The following is a 23,104-nucleotide window of genomic DNA, read 5'->3' as shown; positions in this document are numbered from 1 at the left end:
TACCTGTAATGAAATTATATTCAAGTGCAGTTGTTCAAAGATATAATGTATATAATTGGAATACTTATTGTCTTTTGGTCAGTGTTCTTGGTGAGGTAACGTGTTAAGATCTTGTGCAGCCTATGAGCTGTGTGTGTTAAGTAGTAGCTTAGTGTGGGGTTAATTTGGACGTAGTCATTTCATTGCAACTTAGTTGTGTGCTAATATGGACTTAAGATGCTGAACTTTGTTTTTGATGAATTAGTTATTGAGAGAGACTTGAATGAATTGTTAAATGTGGGGAATTTTTCCAGTAAAACAATCTGGAGCACTTCATAATGTCATTGGTACAAGTTAAACATTACCTTTGTACACTCTGTTTGCACTGATAGCACTGCTATTTCAAATCTTATTTCTTTCAGTGTGTGTAATATTATCCTGTATAAGGCCACCATTCAATAGGACTTGCTTCTCAGGCTAAATAAAATTGAGGGTCAGTCTTAGTATTGGTGTATGGCTACATATTTGTTCTGAAGGACTATTCGTATTTCATCTTGTTTAATGTTTCACATTTATTGCTTATTTGCAATTTATTCCTTGGCTGTTTATTAGACTGGGCTTTCATGATTTAAAAGAATTTCACTAGGGTGCAATGCAACAGTGCAAAACCAGGCACTGAGGTCAGGAGTCAAGCCATTAACTCAATATATGGTTATGTGCTCATCCTCTTGTAGTTAGGTAGCAAGGAACTGATTTCATCAGATGATTAACTTCAGTTCATTTATTTGTTAACATAAACAGCGTAATGTGTTATAAATTCTAACATTTATTTCAGAGTATCTTCAGTCTTAAAGAATACACGTAGCAGACAGCATTTTAGAATAGTATTTCATCATAATACCTGAAGTTTCCATCTTTTTTGCAGAGAACTTAACAAATGGTGGTGAAGCTGTCACTGATTCAGCTCTCAAAGAGCTGGAAATGAGAAATCGTACTGGTCCCACTCAGACAAGCAAAAGCACTTTAATAATACACAGTGTGCAGAGAGTAAGTAAGAAGCCAATGCTCACATATATACAAGAAAATTTGAAAATTGGTTTGATATGATTCAATTGCTAATCATCATATCTCTCTGAACCAAGTTTATAACAACAATATGGGAAGCATAGAGTGCACTTCACCACATACAGCAAGTGAGTAGAAAACACACACATATTCACACAAGAACAACTCACACACATGGCCACTGTCTCTGGCCACTAAGGCTGGGCAGATAGGCCGTAGCACCCAGAGACAGAGTGAGTTGCTCTTTTATGAATGTGTGAGTTTTTTACTTCTGAAGGAGAACATTGTCCAATAGCTGAAATATTTCTAGCATTCTTTTTCATTGTGTCGGTTTATGACTCAACACCTCCCCTATGTGGTAAGTAGCAATCTGGCATTTCCATGTTTTTGTTATTCTATCCCAGACTTTCCATTGTTTGGAACAACTTTATTTTACACACACCCATTTTCACACAGTCAGAATCTTTGATTGTTTGTTAAAACTATACATAAGCAAAATATTTGTAACCAGTCACTAAATTTTAGTATTAATTAATTTTGATACATTCAGGCACTTTTACTCCAACATCGGTGACAATTTTGATTGTTAGAGCAATGCTACTGAACAAGAAACCAAAACTGTCACTTGATGATGCTGCATAGCTTCTTAAATGATTTATGATTAATAAGTATAAAAATTTAGTGACTAGTTATGAAGTATTTGCTAATTTATCCAATAACATTATTTATTATTGCACGAATTTAATTTATTTTGTTAGGTAGTTCTTAATATGGTTTGCTTCTTATTGCACCTACTCTTTTTGGAGTTATTCAAAGACAAATATCTGACACCTGATGTATTGCAAACCATGCATATTATTAATATGGTTCCAAATGCTGAGGTAATTTTTTTATGATTTCTCATTGGGTGCAGTACATGTCCTAATTGGTTTTTATTCATTGTTTTAGGAATGTGTACATTTGTTTTTGATTGAATTATGTGTTACTTTTATTAATTATTACGTTGTTTTATAGGCCCTGCTCATATAGCTTAATGTGCAGCACGCTAACTTGTGAGACAGAGATATGAGCCAGACTCAGACTGAATCCACATAATTGATTAATGACCTCTGATATGTTAAACTAGCCAGCTTGAGTGAGGTTTGTAGGAAGTGTCCAAACTTGTGTAGGCAAATGCTAAGCTGGCCAGTTAAGACACACCAGAAGTTAAAATTTGTTAACTCGCAGAACGAAGTTTATGCCCTTCACAGACAGGTAGCACACATCCTCTCTCTCTTAGGCTAACTGACAACTGTAGCAAGAGTAATGGTATTTAGCCACTACGTTATAAAATAAATCTGCTAAATCATGAAAACAGTTGACCCTGTATGACAGGATACATGTTAGGATAGAGAGGGAGAGAGAAAGAGATAGAGAGAGAGAGAGAGAGAGAGAGAGAGAGAGAGAGAGAGAGAGAGAGAGTGAGAGAGAGAGAGAGAGAGAGATGCTTTTGTTTTATATGTGCTCAGAAAAATAGTAAAATTAAAATGCCAAAGTTTTTCCTCATTACTCAGTCTGATTCCATAAGTAGTTTCCCCATTCTCTTGTTCAAATAGTTGTATAGTGTAAAGGGTCCATCATACAGAAGTTGTTTGTGGGCAGATAGTAGACGTTGACTGTTATGAATAAAACAGGGCCTAATTGTGCAGGTATTCTTGAAAATTTCCCATCTAACATCATTATTTGAATTAATGCTTAAGAATCTTTTGACCATTGCTTCCTACAACTTTGTTTCATCTATAGCTTCTCTCTTCTCTAATGTGGAGTACCATGGACACATTCAGTTCATTTTCTATAAGTTATCTTGTTGTAGTGTGTACTTTTCACTCAAACTATTCCAGTTCAGAGTTGTTACTTAACATACTCAGTCAGCAGAAATAAAGAGCTGAACCCAAGACTTCTGTGTGTAATGCTCTTGGCAAGTAAACTGCCCAGGCTTGGCTCATAATCTTTCACCACTGCAATAGCACCAGCACCTTTCTCCTACTTCTCAACTATACAGGTCTTGTACATACCTTGGTAGATTGGCACTTATGTGAAGGGTATCTTCTATTAAACGATTTAGCCACAAGATTTATTTCAAGAATATCCCTGTTGTTGTCAGCTTCCTCAAGAAGAGTTCCTGTTGAGTTTTAAAGTTGAGAGAGGCACTACCAGAATGAAAGCTGTTATGGTAGCTTGCAAGTTTTTCTTGGATAGCTCATTTATTAAGTGCATCATACACATAAGGCAAAGGTACTAGTCCAACACATGATTTTAATCTGCTAAGAAATTCCAGAGAAACACATACTCTGCTGTCATCTAATGACTGTATAATTATCCTGATTGTTGCTTTTTCTGTTAATTTTCACTTTCTATTGCCATTCTAAGTTGTACATAGAACATCGTTCTTATTCAGACAGAGAAAAAAATCTATGCTACATGAATATTTCTAAGATTTTTGAGAATCTATGTATTTGAGAGACAAGCTTGTAGTTGTTAAAATCCTTGTCAGTTTTTGTGTATGTTAGTACAAACTTGCTTATTTTCAGTCTTTTCGGAAATATTCTTGCATGAAAGAACTATTACTATGCTCATCAATGATGTAAGTGCTTCATCAGTGACATGCTATATTAGACTGTTTTGAATTTCATCAGCACCAGAGTGTTCCTTGCCTTTAACTTCTGTACCTTTTTTTACAGGTCCTATTTTGAAGTTACATTCAGAACACTGAGATGCATAGTTTTAGTGGTAGCTTATAGGACAGTTTACTTGCAGAATGCTACTTTTCTATTAAATTTTCTAGCATGCCTACTTGGTAATATTTGAAAATACCTGCAATGTACCATCTGTAATTACTGTTTTTTATAATTCTCATTGACATGGCTTCTATTTGATCCTTTACAAAATTATCACTTGTTTCACAACTGATAACATTCTCAGCTGCTTTCAGCTTTCTTCATTAAGGGCATTTATTAGTTTCCTGCAATTATTTTCCCACTGCTTGTGTCAGTATCTCAGTTATTCAATTTATTTTTCTATTGTGTTCTCATAATTTTTTGTAATCTATTGCTTTTCCCCACTGACTAGTTTTGATTTTGAGGCTAAGCAACATAAAAATAAGTTAACATACTGAGAAACAGATCATATTTGTCATCTGTATTCTGGGCATAAAATGTTTTAGGCAAAGGCTTTCGATTTATTTTTAGTTTAGCTAGCTAATGATCTTTATTTCTTTCTTCATCTGACCCTACACATTTCTAGAACTCTGCTTCTGCTGACAAAGAGCAGTTCTTCATGGTGATAAAACACTTGAGTTAAAATAACCAACATTTGCACCAGTATCTATCAATATTCCGACATTGGTAATGGTATTGCTAAGTGATAGTCTAAATTAGTATTCTTCTAGATATGCACCTTATGCCTCTCTCTTATCTTATAGCAGAATTTCTTCAAGTTATTGTTTTAGTTTCAGTTCTTTCCTAGTGTTGAATATTTAGTTTGACACACTCCACTCTTTCCTGTCACATTGCCTTATGATAAATTTTCTAACTTTCCAGAAGGTGCTAATCCTCAACTTGGTTGTCTGTATGAACAAAAACTCTTAATCTTGTTGCTTCCATTGCACTGAAAATTGGTGGCATCAGCTGTGAAATTTTTTGTTATGGATAACAAAGGCTATTCTGTTACCACCTTTCTACTCAGCTGTATTTATTGATTTAATTTATTTGCAATTCATACTGAAGCAATTACAGCTTGATCTTCAAGAATGTCACACTGTTAACAGTGTGATATACCGTTAGATGTACATTCTGTTAATGTACCCCAGCATTTTCTAGTTTTCTGACTATAACACCACCCTTAAGCTATCACCTGTTCAAACAGAGGTGCTAATTAATTAGTTAAAAACAGACAGTGGTTCTTATCAAGTGTGAAGATCACAGATTGTGATAACATTGACAGTGAAAAAGAAGGTTACTCATTTATCATTTGAGGAAATGAACTCTCTCATTTTTTATATTAAATGTAATGATTTGTTTGTCTTATGATTATAAATGGATAAGACAGTTGACAGAAGATGCAATGACATGGGTTCGTATTTGAAAACTTAAGATTATGACAGATTTTATGTTTACACCATGTTAAAATATTCATGATTAATACATTGTGCTCTCTATAAGGAGAACAATGGAGAAATTGAAGAATGCTTGTGTTAAGAGAGGAGTGACCTGGCACAAGGAAATGGAACTATTAGTTAATGTGGTAGAAGCAAAGACTGGTGTTTAGCCTCTGGATAAACAATGGCAGGATTAGCAATATCAAGTTAACTATAGCTCTCACATAAGGATATGTCACCCTTTCATCCTGGACTCATTCATTATCCTTCATTCAGATCCTAACTCCTCTCACACAGCCCTAAATGTACAAAAAGAAATACAATTACGGGTTACTGTGTGCTTGGTATTTTGTTTGTTACACAACTCATTAAAATCATTATTTTTGAAGATATGAAATAGTTCAGAAGCCATATCCAGGTAACTCTGAACCCTTGTTTTGTTAAATCAGCCATTTGTATATTTATGTTACTTTCAGAATGTTCTCCAAAAATCAAACCATTGCTCTTTTGGGTTTGGTTCACATCCCACTTCAGCATTAAATTCGCTTGATCAGTGTGTTTGTACTCCTGTATTCACCTTTTATATGAGAATACCTTCTTGGTAGTGCTGCATGTGGAGAAAGTTCCTTTACATCTTATGAAAGCAGTAAACTTTTTGGCTTCAATATCCATGTCCTTAACATTCTTCATTAATTATGTGATAGTAATAATGTTTTATCCCTGTTTGCTTTCATACTTGCTGTGTTGTGTTATTATGAAGAGTGATGCAATGAAACCTGCTTGTTGATTGATAGTTGATATTCTCTACTAATTGTGTGTTGTTTTCTTGTTGCTCCTTTGGGCATATTCAGGAGCCACAACACAGGCAGCTGGTGAAGGTAAGATGATTCAGATTCCCTTACTTTGTAGAAAAATGCTGTATTTAAAACTTGCAAATTTCTAATGAAACTTTTGATTGTAATTAGCTTTTGTATTTAATTTAAAAAGGTGTTTGAGTATTAACTCCTGAAGTCAAACCCATTGTGAAAATTTTGGGTGGCAACTGTTATGAGATAAAAAAATGAAAAGTGATTTCCTTTAAAACATTAGAATATCATTTCTTATAGTATTGTGAGGCAATTCATAGAGCTACCAGTTCTTTTGAATGACACCTCTTTGATATATTTAGCTTACTTATGGAGGGTATAAAATTTAAAATTCACAGATAATGGAACAAGTTTATAAAATCACAATAATAATTTGGTCATAGCAAAAATGCTAAAAAAGTAGAGGATCAGTGAAGAAACTGGAGGAGTAATATACAGGCATATGCTCGAAAAGAAATAAAATTGATGTGCTAACTGAATCAGGGCATGATGATGATAACCTCAAATAACAATAAGGAAAGATAGAGGGTAATGTATTTGCAAAGATGGAAAAAAAGAAATTAAGCAAAAAGACTGAAAAAAAATTAAGACAGAAGAAGAATGCTTCTCATCAAACACAGACTCTGAAATCAATAACTAGTTTATTTTATATTAACACAAGTTTAACAGACACACAGAAGATTACTGTTATTGGAGTTTAATTTTTAAAGTCTATAGTTTTGTAACCGTGAGCAAAAGTGAAAGGAATTGTTCACAAATCAGAGGAGTTCACATTAAATTATTTAACTGGATAGATAAAAAATCTACTCACCAAGTGGCGGCAGAACACACACATGAAAAACTGTCGGGATTGGCAAGCTTTTGGAGCCAGTGGCTCCTTCAGACAGAAGAGTTGAAGGGGAATGAAGAAGGGTGAAGGAAAAGGACTGGAGAGGTCTAGGAAAAGGGGTAGGTTTCGGGAAAGTCACCCAGAACCGTGGGTCAGGGGAGACTTACCTATGGTATGAGAAGGAAAGACTGATTGTTGGGGACTGCATCAGATGAGATTTGAAAACCTGAGAGCTTAAAGGTGGAAGATAGGGTAATATGCAAGATAGAGATTACTACTAAAACACCGTGCACGAGTTAATAAGAGTGAAAATCTAAGTGCATTGTACGTAACAGAGGTGGGACAGGGGAGGAGGGGGGGGGGGGGGGGGGGGGAGGGGGCGGGAGACACTGAAAAATAGATGGGAAAGACAATGAAAGATGTAGAAAACTAAAACATAATGAGTCAAAGAGCAGTTACAGTGAAGAAAAGCTGAGACGGAAGAAATTAACATAAATTAAGGCTAGGTGGGTGGCGAGAACCAAGGACACATTGTAGTGCTTGTTCCCACCTGCTGAGCTCTGAGAAACTGGTGTCTGAGGGAAGAATACAGATGGCATGTGTAGTGAAACAGGCACCAGGTGTCATGTTGTAGAGCTTACTCTGCAACAGGATATTGTGAGTTGCCAGTATACACCCTCTGCCTATGCCCATTCATCCTAATTGATAATTGTTACATATAATATACTTAGCTTTTCACACCTATTAACTCATGCACCATGTTTTAGTAGTAATCTTTGTCTTGGATATTACCCCGTCTTCCACCTTTAAGCTATGAGGTTTTCAAATTTTGTCCAATGTGGTCCCCAACAATCAGTCTTTCCTTCTCATCCAATAGGTAAGTCTTCCCTGACCCACAGTTCTGGGTGACTTTCCCGAAGCCTACCCCTTTTCCTAGACCACTCCAGTCCTTTTCCTTCACCCTTTTTTGTTCCCCTTCAACCCTTCTGTCTGAAGAAGGAGCCACTGGTTCCGAAAGCTTGCCAATCACAACATTCTCTTACGTGTGTGTTCTGCCACCACTTCGTGTGTAGATTTTTTATCCATCCAATAAAATAACATGACGTATATTGTTGGAAAGGATGCGGTACTGTGTGGCTCTGTTGTTTGATGACATTGTTCCATTTTAAACTGGTTCTAAGGCTAGTTGACAAAAAAATACAAGGACAAGGACAAAACATCATTGGCTAGGGTTGTCAAATTAAATTTGAGTGGGAGATAAAATATAAGTCATTTTGACAATTAGTATCCCCCTTGGGCAGAGGGTTCTTAGTTACTGTGCACTGTCATGGTGATACAATGTAGTTAGTAGAGCTTATTTAACATTTGAGGCAGTTAAAATTGCCTTGCGTACCTGTTATGTCTCTAGCTGTTACAGTTTTGCCATTAGGTGAGTAAAAACTCTTCCCATATTGTTTGAACAAGATAAATGATCAATGATATAAAATCTTAAATACCATAGAAATTGAAATATGTACTGGAAATGTATTTGTTGCCACAGGTGTATGTGCATCTAACTGAATGAGTCCATTGATATAACTTCTACAAGCAATATGGTAAAATAATAAATAGAGAACATCAGTTTCAGATTATAAATGAAGATAATCTAAGAAACAAAAAAAAATAATAAAGATATATTTCTCCCATCAGTGATATCCTCATAGTTAAATTTTTCAAGTTCTGCTCAAGATCAATTGCATGATTGTGAACAGAAAGATAAAATTATAAAAAGTGCAGCTAATTACTGTGACAAACCTACTCATATACTGATTTAATGTATTTGGATAGGTTAAAAAGTCTACTCATCAAGCAACAGTGGGAGAAAACACATATAAAGGTTAAAGAAATGTGCAAGCTTTCAGAGCCAGTGGCTCCTCCTTCTGGCAGAAGGGCGAAGGGGGAGGAAGATGGATGGAGGTAAAGGACTAGCAACATTTAGGAAATGGGTAGAGTTCAGAAATGTCATCCAAAACTTTTCCAAGCTCTCCCTGTTTAAAATTTTCCCAGTGAATTGAATGTTGAAACAAATTTCAGGCTTGTAGATGGATGTCACTAAATTCATTGCATGATGTTTCAGCTGGGAACTTCCCAGTCATCTTCAGATGAGCCATCAGTTGTGCAGTGCATTCAGAGAGGGCCAGCTTCAATCCTGAAATTTGTCTGAACACATTCCCAGTTTCCTTTCCTTTTCCTTCATCCCTCTTCTTTTCCTGTCTATCCTTCTGCTCTGAAAGCTTGCACATTTCTTTAAGTCTTATATGTGTTTTCTCCTGCTACCACTTGGTGAGTAGTTTTTTTTATCCATCCAGTTATATTATATTTTCAAAAACTGATTATTTTTGCCAACAGATGTTATTTATGAGGGAACTTTTATAGGGAATTTGCTTCATATAGAAAGGGATGTACATAAAATGCATCAGATAAAGGGTATTTTTATTGTGTTGCCTTACCCCATTTATTTTTTATTTTTTTATTTGCAAAAATCAAATTCCAATTTATTAAAAAGAACTGCCTTTCTTTAAAACATTTTGATCATCCTGTTTTGTAATACCTATTTTTGCATCTAAATGTGTTTTAATATTAAAGCCCCCATGTAAATATTGATGCTTCAGTGACAAGAGTAGCTTATGCTGTAAGTGAATATGTAGTGTGTTGAATTGGCTGTAAATATAGTTACATTTATACAAGCTTAAGTTTTGTGTGTTTTGTAATTATTTTTGTCACATGATTTTTTAATTTTTTGTATGAGCATTTGTATCTCTTAACCTGGCAGAAGAATCCATTAATGTTTCTGTAACAAATAATTCAACCCATATATAGTTCCTCATGTTGTTTTTTTGTCCCTGCATCCAGGTTGAACAGACTGACACTGGCAGATGGCATGAAGTTGCAGATGAGGTAGATTGCCACTATTTATACCATTTACCAACTGCTAACATAGTACTAACAACCTTTCCCATAACCAGCTTTACAATCCTGAGTCAATAAAAGCTGTAAGTATGGATCCCACCTTTAAGAAACATTGTAATATTAGTAACTGCTTTAATTTAAAGCCCACATTTATGCTCATCTTGTTCTCACGTTCTGAAGCTGCCAATAATGCCAGACAGTTTAAAGTTATCTAGTTATTCAACAGCTCAGTAGGCAGCAACATTGAAAAGATTAATGGTTATGTTGTCAATTGTACAATTCCACAAGTACTCAAGTTGTGACATAAATTTGAGTATATTGTTGTGTTACACAAGTCTTATGTGTCACAGCGATTTCTGTGCTACTGGAAAACACTTGGTAGTATAAAATCCAGTGAGTGAATAAAGATAAGCCCAAACCATGTAGCAAATGTGTTGAGCTCTAGATTGCCAAATAAGCAAGAACTGGAATACAGTAGCTCAGTTCATGAACCTGGATTCTTCTTCAGAGCTGACAGCCTCTGCACCCCCCCCCCCCCCCCCCCCCCCTCTTGCTCCCTATTCCCCTCCTTCTTTTTGTCCTGAACTGCAGAATAAATTCTGAAAGCAGATTTATGTGCGTATCAACCACTAAATGCCTCCAATATATGGTGAGTAGCCATCTTTATTCTCTCGATTTATCACATTCTGACAGTATTATGAAAAGGATAGTTGCTACTCACCATATAGTGGAGATGCTGAGTTGCAGATAGGCACAACAAAAGACTGTCATAAAATAAGCTTTCGACCAGCAAGGTCTTTGTCAACACACACACACACACACACACACACACACACACACACACACACACACACACACAGTGTCAGTCTCTTGTGCATATCTGCGTCTCAGCATCTCTGCTGTATGGTGAGTAGCAACTATTCTTTTCATAATATTGTTACATTCCATCCTGGATTTTCCATTGTTAGATTATCACATTCTGAGATGTACATCACATTAATCGTAATTCTTGGACCTCTCTGTGCAAATAGTAGGCTGTTAAATAATAATGCAAACCAAAGTCTTTTGGACAAGAGGTGGAGAGAAATTGGACAAATCAGTTTGAAGGTTGTGGTGAATTTAAAAATAATTCTACATATTTATCATTGGTAATTCCTCTCTTTGAGGTTTAATGGTAAATTTCATGTTCGTTATCTTTAAAGAGGAAAATGTCATGAGATTAATAGTCAGCATCTCCTGGAATGTGATGCAGCAACAACTAAACCAGCAAATGAATAGTTAGAGGCCAAAGATGAGGACGAGAGTGTTTCAAATATTATTTTGTGATAATGATCTATCTTATGAAGAGTGTGATAAAAAAATCAAAATTTCAAACCACTCTTGGGAGAAAAACAAATATTTTCCAGAAAAGCAGACCTTGTGCAGATTGGGAGCAAGGGATACTATCAGCAGCTGAAACATGTCCTGTTAAGTAACTGATTTTATTCTCAGAATACTGTCTACTGGTCTGCTCTTGAACAAAATTATGCAGATCTTCTAATATTAGGGCCATTCATTAATTTATCTCTGACTAGCTATTAAAAATAGATAAATTTTTATATACAATCTGTACTTACATGTTGATGTCACTTTTACACATACTCACCACCCTAATTCCAGAATTAATCATACCATCAACCAGGTTTCTTTTCCCTTCATCAAAGAATGAGGCTGTGTGGTGCTTCAGCCCATTACTGACAACATCCTTGAGCTTATTGTCTGTTGCAAAATGCTGAGTAGGCAGCCTGGTCTTACCTTGGGGAAGAGATGAAATTCGGTTGGTGTCAAGTTTGGACTGTACGGAGAATGTTGAAAAATCATCCAGCCAAAAAGTCTTGTATGTTTATTTCATTCCATTCACAGTATGGGGTCGTGCTTTGTCATCAAGGAGATCAATCTCTCAGTAATCATTACATATTGTTCATTTTGGATTGACCTTAGGTGTTTCAAAAGTTTCTCATACTTTGCGTTCAAGAAATCTGTTGTCAAACTCCTTTGTGACCCCAAACCATGTAACCCTCATTTAGTGGTTTGATGATATTTGTCTGAATGTTTTGGCTTATTGAGAGAATGAGTGTACATGAACAATTTGGATTATTCCTTAGTTTCAGAGGTCATGTTCTACACAAATGTCATGATTCTGTTTGGGGATCCCTCCCCGTCTTCATGATAAGACCAACTCCATTCTTTCAGTTTTGTAAACATTGGGTAGATATTTTGTCACTCACCTTGGAAAAAGCTTATAATAATCTAACCTCTCTGTGACTATCTTGAAAAAGCTATTCTTGAAACCTGAGGCACATCTTCAGGAAGTTCAGAAATTGTGAACGCATGTCCCACATGCACAATTTTCTCAATATCTTGTGCAGGTTCATCAATTACATCTGAATGTCTTTCTCAGCCACTTCCATCATGGACATCAGTGCAACCAACCTTGAATTTTTTTTACCACAACCTCACAAAACCATCACTCATAACCCTATACTCATACACATGACACAATAGATGATGAATCTTGGTGGCATTGCCTCCTCTGCTTGCAGAAAATGAATGATAGAATGTACCTAATGAGTGGTGGGAGAGACAGTCAGTTGCACTTTAAAGCAGTGTGTTTTTAATTTCCACCAAAATAAATGAATATTATTACAAACTTGTATTCAATTAAGTCTGTGAAAACATTACGATTCACCTGTCAACATTTCTTTTTGAATGTGGAGATTTGGGCTATATTTGTGAAGCAGTATTACATCAGGACAGAAGAGTGATTAACTAAACTTGTCTCAGACAACCATGGCCAACTAATTGTGTGTATTTATGGAGAGTTTTTTGGTATTTTGCTTTATATGTGAACTCCTTCTATAATGACCTCATTTCTGAGACATTGAATTTTAATGTTTCTTCTTCCATTTCTTATTTTTTATAACAGTAGCTCTTTACTGGTGCCATGGCATAAATTTCCAGGCATGGTTGGCAATCAGCATGTTAGAACTGGTTCCATGTATCTATTAGATCTTAAACTGAATTAGAAAACAGATAAGTAAGTGTAGTAACACGGTTCACGTTTTCCGTCGCACTTCACATAGCATAGATCAGGAACTGTCTCCTAGGCTTGCTTGATGTGAACTGACTGGGCACAGCCCATGCTGCCTGAGTTGTTGTTCCGCCGGCAGAGGTTGCGGACGAATTCTTGTGTGCCCTCTGGTGGACGGGACTCTACTTGCGGCAACTACCATCCGTGAAGCGCCATGCCGATCTGCGCCTCCCACGATCTTTCTGGTGGCTACTGCACTCCTCCTCTTTTGGGGGGGTGAAGCCACTGTCATCCACTGCATCGGAAGGTGGAGCGTCGTGCAGGAGTGATGACCTTCATGTCCATCGGAAGGCTCGAGTCGAGGGGATCTGCCAAACCTCGAGCCGGAACCTTCGAATACAGCTGGAAGTGACCCAAACGATGAGGTCCCCATCATCCCACCACCGGAGCCTGGGGCAGAACGGGAGACAAGCCATCGCACTCCGGATCCTGGTCCACCTTGGGTGGGCAAGACCCAGTGGCGGGGACGATGGGGAAGCGGCAACAACAGGTGAACCAGCCTCCTGAGAAACTGGGCCTGCGAGGGGGGCCGGCGCTCACTGGTGCCTCCCTAATGATGGCAATGCCGGTGCTGGAGCTACTGGAGGCTCCCAAGGCTGAGAACCATCACAGTGTGGCGGAGTCACAGGGGGGTAGCGTCCCCTGAGAAACCAACACGGGTGCCGGCAATGGGGTAGCTGGTGCCCGAGGGGTTGGAGGATGGGTGCCCAAACGTGGACGTGGCCGATTTTGGTGACGACGTACCTCCCGGTCCCCCGCCTGCAAGGTATAGAGCCGGCAGCATTGCAGCATAGGACCACCACCAGTATCTAACGTGGATTGTGACCAAACCCACGTGCCCAGACCGACATATCCAGTGGAAAGCCGGCTATTCTGTTTTGTGAAGACTGGCGAGGACCAGGGCAGAGGAGTTGCTGCAGAGTCCTAGGTGGGCACCCGTAGAGGAGCTCTGCGGGGCTGCGTTCTTCCATTGGTGTGGTCCAGTATGCCATCAGGAAAAATGTCAACGCCTCCTCTGCAGGAAATTCGTGCACTTTCATCTGCATCTTAAATGTGTGCACCATGCGCTCGGCTTCCCCATTTGATTGTGGATGAAACGGGGGAGAGAAAACGTGCCGAATACCGAAGCGCCTACAAAAATCCTGGAAGGTCTACGAAATAAACTGTGGTCCATTGTCCGAGACCAGGGTGACTGGCAAACCTTCCACAGAAAAGATTTTTGCTAGTGCCTGGATCGCAACTTCTGAAGTAGTTGATGAGCAGCAAACCACATATGGGAATCGGGAATAAGCATCAATGACAATAAGCCGAAAGCCATTGAGAAACGGGCCCACAAAATTGATGTGAACACATTCCCATGCCTGGGTTTCAGGCAGCCATGAAGAGAACGCTGACCTGGGAGATGCCTGTTGGCTCGCACACTGGGAACAGAAGGCCACCAAGTGCTCAATTTCTCTGTCAATACCGGTCCAGTACACATGTCTGCGAGCCAAGGTTTTAGTATGGGAAACACCCCAGTGCCCCTCATGTAATAACGTGAGGACTTCCCTTCGCAAACTTGCAGGAACAACCACGTGAGGAGCTGTATCATCGGTAGCCAGAAGTAGAACGCCTTCCAAGACGGAGAGGCGGTCTTGTAGAACAAAATAATTACAAAAAGGGTCCGAGGCCCGACCTGGAGGTCGGGATGACCATCCCCGCTGAATGAGGCGAACTACTTGCCGGAGAACCGGGTCAGCTGCTGTTTCCCTGGCGACTCTAGAACTAGTGATCGGGAAGTCATCAACCGCTTGTCGGGACGCCACATCCAAATGAAAACACACAACCTCCTCTCTATTGAACTTAGGATCCGGGGAAAGAGTGTCTGTGTTGGCATGCTGTCCAGTAGGGTGAAATTGAATGTCATAATGGTACTTAGAGAAGAACAAGGCCCAGCGCTGTAATCTGTGGGCCGCCCTATCCGGAATCTGAGAGGCGGGCCCAAATAACGATATTAACGGCTTATGGTCAGTGATTAACTGAAACTTCGTGCCAAAGAAGAAAGGATGAAACTTGGTAACAGCGTAGACAATGGCCAAAGCCTCTTTTTCCACTTGGGAGTAATGGACCTGCACGGGACTCAGAGCTTTAGATTAAAACACCAGTGGCTGCTTGGAACTATCTGCGTTGCAATGGGCCAGGACTGCCCCCACCCCATACTGTGAAGCATCTGTAGCGAGGACCAACGGCTTATAGGGGTCAAAAGTACCCAAACAAGGCGCTGACATGAGGAGGCCCTTCAACGAGGTGAACACTCGCTCACATGCAGGCGACCAATCAAAAGGAACACCCTTGTGCAGAAGGCAGTACAGGGGGCGGGCTATGGTGGAAGTCCTGGGAATGAACCGGTGGTAATAGGCAATCTTGCCTAAAAAAGCTGGTAACTCCTTCAGCGAAGCGGGCCGCGGAAGGTTGACAATACCTTGGACTAAACTTCCTAGCGGCTGGGCGCCGTGCCAAGAGATGGTGTAGCCCACATTCTCAATGGATGGTTGGAAGGAGTTTGACGTATGCAGGTTGCAACGCAAGCCCACGGACCTCAATTTGAGAAAGAGGGTGCGATGGTTGTGCAAGTGTTCCTTCGTGCTACGGCCTGTGACAATTATGTCGTCCAGGTAATTAATAAAATGAGGGATTGACGACGTGACGTGCTCAAGATAATGCTGGAATATCACCGGGGCACTGGATATTCCGAAGGCCAACTGCTGCTATTGGTAAAGGCCAAACAGGGCGTTTACGATCGCCAGCCGTTTGGAATCCTCATCAAGTGGTATCTAATGATAAGCCTCCAAAAGATCGATTTTGAAAAATATTGACCTCCCGCCATGGCGGAGAACAATTCATTAGCACAAGGCTAAGGATAGGTGTCCACCACCAATTAGGAATTAATGGTGGCCTTGAAATTGCCACAAAGACGTAATTTATGTGACAGTTTCCTGGCAATAACTCACTAGAAGAAATGGGAAGAACGACCCCGAGGGCTGTCAGCCAGTCTAGCTCTTCTTTTATCCGAGGGCGGAGAGCCAAGGGGATCTACCTCGCGCATAGAAAATGGTAAGTGAGCTTCAAAGTCTGAAACACGCCCCAGGCCCTCCTCAAAGATATCTGGAAAGTCAGAGATCAAAGATTCCAATGATTGATAGGGAACGTCTTTGGAGACCAGCTATATGGTGTCAGCGATAGAAAAACCAAAAGCTTGAAAGGCATCCAAGCCAAAAAGGTTAGCGGAGCTCACATCACTGACAACAGTAAAAGTAATAGGCCGAGTGACCGATTTGTAAGTCACATCGGTAGTGAATTGACCCAGTAGGTGAATGAACTGTTTGCCATAACCGCGTAGACACCAGTAAACTGGCACCAACGGGGGTGACCCCAGCTCGGAGTAAGTTTGTGCATTCAACAAAGAAACCGCCGCGCTCATATCTACTTACAGTTGTAATCGGCGCAACCGAACTGACACCTCGATAAAGAGTGTCTGGAGCCTGGCCCGATGAAACTTCCTGAATGTCAACATCCATGTCCTCTGCACCTGCTTCCTTCGATTCTTGTGAGGCTGAGCAGCAAACTTTAGCAATGTGTCCTTTTTTTATTACATTTGCAACAAACGGCCCAACGCTGGGGGCACTCTGACCGATCATGATGTATGCAGCACGACGCACAGGATGGTAACAGGAGCTGGCGGCCGGAACTCTGTTTAAGCACCATGGAGGAGTGGCCGTAACAGCCAGATTGTACCACTCACACATCATCCACCCCGGACGCAGTGACGCGGCCGTACTGCCCTGAACCGCCGCGACATCACACCATGCTTCCAACTGTTGACCTGCAGCATGAGAGACTTCATACGATTGAGCAATGGACAGGACTTCCTCAAGGGAAGGGTCTTTTAACTGCAGGGCCTGTTGCCAGACCTCCCTATCAGGGGTCGAACGAACAATGACGTCGCGCACCATAACGTGGGCATACGACTCTCGCGACTGCTCCATGACAAAATTACACTTGCGACTAAGACCGTGCAGGGTAGCAGCCCACGCCCGGTAAGAATGATGGGGCTGCTTCTTGTAGTGATAGAACTCCACCCTGCCACAACATGCATGCGGCTGCGATAATATACAGACAGCAATTAACGCAATGCATCAAAAGAAAAGGACGAGGGTTCCTGCAACGGCGCTAGCTGCCGCAAAACTTGATACAGCAAGGGAGATATCCAAGACAAGAAAAGAGCACGACATACTTCCGCATCGGCAACATGGAATGCCTGGAAATGCTGCCGAAGGCGATGTTCATATGTGTCCCAATCCTCCACCATCTCATCATACGGGGGAAAGGGAGGAGGGAACGGCGCTGGAGCAGACTGCGTGGAGAGCAATACCGGAAGCACTTGTTTCATGGTTGCCATGAGCTCCGTCTGCTGCTCAACCAAAACCCGCACTAAATCCTCCATGCTGTGGATAAGCTGCGAAACCAGAACACGATGCAACACGCAACAGAATGACCCTACTCATCGCCAATTGTGTAGTAACACGGTTCACGTTTTCTGTCACACTTCACATAGCGTAGATCGGGAACTGTCTCCTAGGCATGCCCGATGTGAACTGACCGGTCACGGCCCATGCTGCCTGCATTGTTGTTGTTGTTGTTGTTCCGCCTGCCAAGGTCACAGATGAATTCTTGCGTGCCCTCTGGTGACGCGCCGTGCCAATGTGCACCTTTTGCGATCTTTCTGGTGGCTACTGCAGTAAGTGTGTTATCTCTGGTGATTGGTCTATTGAATGTAATTTAAAGGCCATAATAGAAGCACATGAACACACTACTAGAGATCTGCTGCTAGTATAGTTTCCAGTGAAAATACAGTACTAAAAAGTTTCTGAAGTTCAGATTTTTGCACTTTGATTGAGTTAGTAGTTAGTTTTGTGTTCTGTTGATCATTTGCACATAAATCATAATGATGTGGAATGGATCATTTTACATTCACATCACAGATTAATTTGTAAATATTGCTACAATATGAAAATTTATAAGTTTTTTACTTCTTAGTACTGTTATTAAATATACAGATGTGAGTCAGTAATTCCTACCTGCCACCTTTCACACATTGCAATAATAGAAATTCTTGTATGAAAAAGAAGGAATTGCCAAGGAGAAACTTTTTCAGTCGATTTTCAAATTTTACTTTTTTGTCTGACAGACATTTTATATCACTGAGTAAATATCAAAAATTTTCATTCATTATTATGCACTCCTTTTTGTGCTGAACACAGTCTTAATGTGGACTAATGAATGTCATGTTTTCTTCTGGTATTGTATTTTAGTACATCATAGTTCAATTTGAGCCACAGTGATTATTTACAACAAACTTCATGAAGGAATACATATACTGTGAAGCAGTAGTCAGAATGCCAAGCTCCTTAAACAGTTGCCTACAGAATGATCGTGGATTAGCCCCAAGTATTATTCTTACAGCACGTTTTTGAGTGTTGAAAACTTACTTTCTTAAATATGAGCTACCCCAGAACATTATTCCATGTGACAATATTGATTGAAAATATGCAAAAATACATCAGCCTACTGATATGTCTCAATAGTTGCAAAGAGTGCAAATGTGGTTGAAGTAAGTTGTTTTCGGAGTTCCAAAATATGTTTTTTCTAATTTAAATTATCATTGGTATGCACATCTAAGAATCTCAAATTTCTACACCATTTATTACACCATTTATTATCTATTATTTATTATTTATTATTTATTGACCATATGTTACACTTTTCATTGGTGTATACCTCTAGATGTGCGGAACTGAATATGAAGTGTCTTCTTAAAATTGATAGTGGGACCAAATAAGTCAGTGACACTTTTAAGAACATTGTTTACTCCTTCTTCTGTTGCTGGGTGTATGCTTGAACTGATTATGATACTAATGTTACCCACAAAAAGAACTAATTCTGCTTGTTGTATATTAGATGGAAGATCATTTGCATATGTGAGGAACAATGGCGGACCTGAGATTGAGCCTTGAGAAATCCCTTATGTGATCTGCCCAGTCAGAGGTATCTCCCCTTATCACATTCGTTGAATTACTAATTACAACTTTCTGCTTTCTTTTGGTTAGACATGATGTTATCCATTGGTTGGCTATACCATCTATTGCATAGAACCTCAGACTATCTTGGAGGATATTGTGATTCACACAGTCAAGTGCCTTAGATAGGTCACATAAAATGCCAACTGGCGCTAATTTGATATTTAATGCTTGTAAAATTTGGTGAGTAGAGCGAAAATGGCATTCTCAATAGAGCAACTCATATTAAATTCAACATGTGATTGTTGTTGCTCAGATGGTGTGCTGTTCTAGAATACATCCCCTTGTCAAAAATTTTGGAAAATAATGAGAGCAGTGAAACAGGTTGGTAGTTAGCAACATCAGTCCTACCACCTTTCATATAGAGGGGCGTAACAGTGGCACATTTCGATCTCTCTGGAAAAATGCCTTGTGTAAGTGATGCATTACATATTTGACATAGACAGGGCTTAACATATGGGCACAAATGTTTAGTACTCCATTGGAAACACCATCAAATCCATGTGAGATTTTATTTTTGAGGGAGTATATAATCTTCCATATTTCAGAAAGAGAAATTTGTTATACATTCATTTGGTTGAATTTTATGAGAGTTGCTTTTTGACATACTGTTTTGATTTTTCTCTTCAACTGTTTGTCCATACATTTTCTACTGTACTTAAGAAATGATTATTAAATATATTTGCTTAAATATATTTTTAGTCCTCCCATTTAATTGAAAAGTGATGTTATCTTGTTATTTGGTCATTTGTCCTGTCTCTCATTTCACTGCATTCCATACAGCCTTAAGTCTGTTGCTAGGATTACTTGTTTCTGACATAATGTGCATTTTCCTTGATTTTTTAATAACTTTTCGTAGTAATTATGAGCATTTTTTTGTATTGTGCAACAACACAGGGACCTTTACTTTTACTTGCCAATAGATAAACTCCATTTTCCTTTCACAAAGTACTTTAATCCCTCTAGTGACCCTTGGTTTTTTACATGTTTGTTTTATGCCCTTTTTGATTAGCTTATGAGGAAAGCTGTTCTCAACTAATGTTGAAATTGTTGTGGATTAGATCAAATTGTATGTTAACATTTGGTTCATTACAATTTTCACCACAGGTCATCTCTTGTAAACTATTCTAAAAAACAGTTTTATGTATACTGTAAGGCACATTACATTACATTAATACTCATTCCATAGATCATGAGTACAACATTTTGTAATGATGTGGAATGTGTCAGTTTAACATAAGTTTTCTTTACACAATATAATTAATTTTTTTTTTTTTTCAGTTAATACTTCATATCTAAAAACGCATGATTGGAGAGAGTGTTTATTAGTGGGTAAACAGTAATTTCCTTCTTCAGTGAAAACATTATCATGTAGCATCTTAATGTCTTAATTACTGAGATTAAATTATAGGCTGCAAGTAAGGTTTACAGATCATTTTTCCTGTCATAAACCCTTAGAAAATCTCCATTAAAATCACCACAGACTATTAACTGCTTGCTGCTGTCTGACCATAAAGAATCCAAAATTCTCATAAAGAGAATTATTACAGTTAAAAGTGAATGATTTTCCAGTATTAGTTCACTAGCACACAATTGCAAGTGCCGATCACTATAAAATCTACTAGTCTTGATGTTTTGAACCTCTGTTTGTTCTGCCTTAATATATGTAACAATTCCTCCTATTCCCATGTTAGTTCCAAAAGAGTAAGATGCTAGAGTATAATCCTTTATATTTAACTTCTCTAACCCTGTGGTTATGTGGTGCTCATATAGGCACAGGATATCTATCTTTTCTGAGCTCTCTAAATTTTCTAAACCGACAATAAGGTCTTCCAGCTTATTATTTAAATCTGTGCATTCTTGTGCCTTTTGTGTTCCTCTTTTGTAGTTTTAACTTCCTTCATAATAGGGTGTTCGAATGCTGATTCTAACTTCAAAAAGGTACCTCTGACATAAGTAATCACTTTCTTTGTATGATGATGGCCTCTGAGCATTTTCTGCAGGAACCTCAGCCAACCTATCTTTCCCTCTCATGTTCAAGTGTAGGCCATATCTAGTATACCCCATCTCCCAAATGTAGCAACAAAACCATTGTGTATATTTCTATCTCAGTCCCATTTATAACATATTTCTTTCATACTACATTACCTTTAGGAATTATCTGGATCCAGAAGATGTACCTGAGTATAAAAAGCTGAGGGTCTGTATGAAAGCTTTCTTTGAAATGTGTGATACTGGCATCTCATATTTATATACAGGTAAAATAAAAGTCTTTGTACTGTTGGAATACAGCAATAGTGGCAAATCACTTATCAGTGATGTCATAAATATGGTAGTTCCTTATGCCTGGTCTGAATGATAAAAGATAAACAGTTTCATTAATCTCGTCATTAAAAAACAAAAAGTCAGGCTGCAGTTTATTGGCAGGATTCTGCAGAAGGTACAGCTTCTTTACAGAAGAGGCAATTTATGTAACATGCTTAAATATCAACTCTAAAAGAGGTACTTCACATAATATACTGAAATCTCAACCTTATCTGGTGTTTTGTGAATCCAGTATAACTGAAAAAAATAGAAAAAGTCTGAAGGTTTTTCCTTTTCATGATGAGACTATTTGGTCAGCATGAGAATGTTACAGATGACCAATAAATTTCCTTGAATGCAAGATTACAGGAAAGATTACAGCAGATTAGAAGCAAATGCTACAACCTTTCCTCTTGATGTACAAATTATATAAGGTCACACTCATAAAATCAAGAGTGTTAGCACATTTACAAAGGTAAAAGTACACAGGCAATTGTTTTACACCCAAGAGTAGAAGGAGAATTGAAGAAAATTACACTTGTGCAAGGTACTATCTTCTGGTGATATGAGGGAACTTCAAAACATAAGTTACACATGTTGTCCCATGCTAAGGTCAGTGCACAAGTGTGGTGCATTGTCAGAAGAGAGAGTGCATGTTCTGGATTTGCTGTAGACGTAGTTCTGCTGTGGTATGGTTAACAGGTGCACCCCAGGGTGTGAGTGAAATGGTGCAGCAACTATAAATGTACTTGAAAGCTGAAGTATGTAGGACAGTATGATTCTTATGGGCAAACATATAAATTACACACATTCACATTGAAATTCTGTCAATTTGTGGACCAAATGCAGAGTCACATACAGCTGTAGTGAAATGCTGCCAACAATTTGACCAAGGTTGCAGAGACATGGCTATTGCTCATTGGGAAGGAAGGCCAACATTGACTACAGATTACAATGTCCAGGCAATTGAAGAAATGATACACAGCTAGCACATATTTTCCAACAACTAGGATGTCTCATCTCGAATGGTTTCATCACCAAGGAGCAGATTCCTATCATTTAGGAAATGAACGATTGGTACAGTATTCTGACAGTTGTTTGCAGAGACTTGGTGACTGTGTTGGAAAATAGTGTAATATATCTGTTACACTTTGAAATGTAGTGCAGCATTCAATAAAATGTGTAACTTACTTTTTGAAGTCCCTCTACAGTGGCTTGCAGAGAGTGGCCTCGGCAGCTGGAGACAGTGGTCATCCATGTGTGAGCTGCATTGGCATGAATGTGTGTGTGTGTGTGTGTGTGTGTGTGTGTGTGTTGTCTACTTCAGAAGAAGGCCTTCTGGCTGAAAGCTTACATGTTTTTTAGTAGCCTGTGTGTCATGCCCACCAGCAACTCAACATCTCTACTACACGGTGAGTAGCAATCTGTCCTTTTCACAATATTGTCATTATTCCATTCTGGATTTTCCATTGTTAAAGTTTAAGTAATAGAAGTTTCAGATTATGGTACAATGAATTCTACCTTTTCCATTAGAAAATAGTGAGACAGGGTAAACAAGGCACTCAATTACAGAGTGCAAGTTCGTTCATTTGTCGGTCATTTGAGCTCCTGCTGTATCACACAGCAAATACAGATGAGGAGAAAAGCTGCTCTTATATGCCACCCTGACTTCCGTTATTGCATCCTTAGACATACTGGTGTCAAGCTGACTAAGAAGTGTTGTACTGTACA

General features: G+C 38.9%; 1 protein-coding gene across 1 annotated transcript in view; it reads left to right on the top strand.

Moving 5' to 3' along the window:
* Positions 1-23,104, top strand: part of LOC126335373 (phospholipid transfer protein C2CD2L) — a 568,714-nt gene that overhangs the window by 479,903 nt on the left and 65,707 nt on the right. Inside the window, exons 9-11 of the mRNA XM_049998583.1 lie at positions 905-1,026; positions 6,031-6,057; positions 9,767-9,811. Coding sequence (XP_049854540.1) covers positions 905-1,026; positions 6,031-6,057; positions 9,767-9,811 — 194 coding nt within the window. The remainder of the gene's footprint in view (positions 1-904; positions 1,027-6,030; positions 6,058-9,766; positions 9,812-23,104) is intronic.

The sequence above is a fragment of the Schistocerca gregaria genome, chromosome 2, assembly GCF_023897955.1.
Source record: "Schistocerca gregaria isolate iqSchGreg1 chromosome 2, iqSchGreg1.2, whole genome shotgun sequence".
In the NCBI taxonomy this organism is placed as follows: domain Eukaryota; kingdom Metazoa; phylum Arthropoda; class Insecta; order Orthoptera; family Acrididae; genus Schistocerca; species Schistocerca gregaria.
Note: the sequence above shows the minus strand (reverse complement) of the source record. Positions and strands in the feature narration are given on the sequence as shown.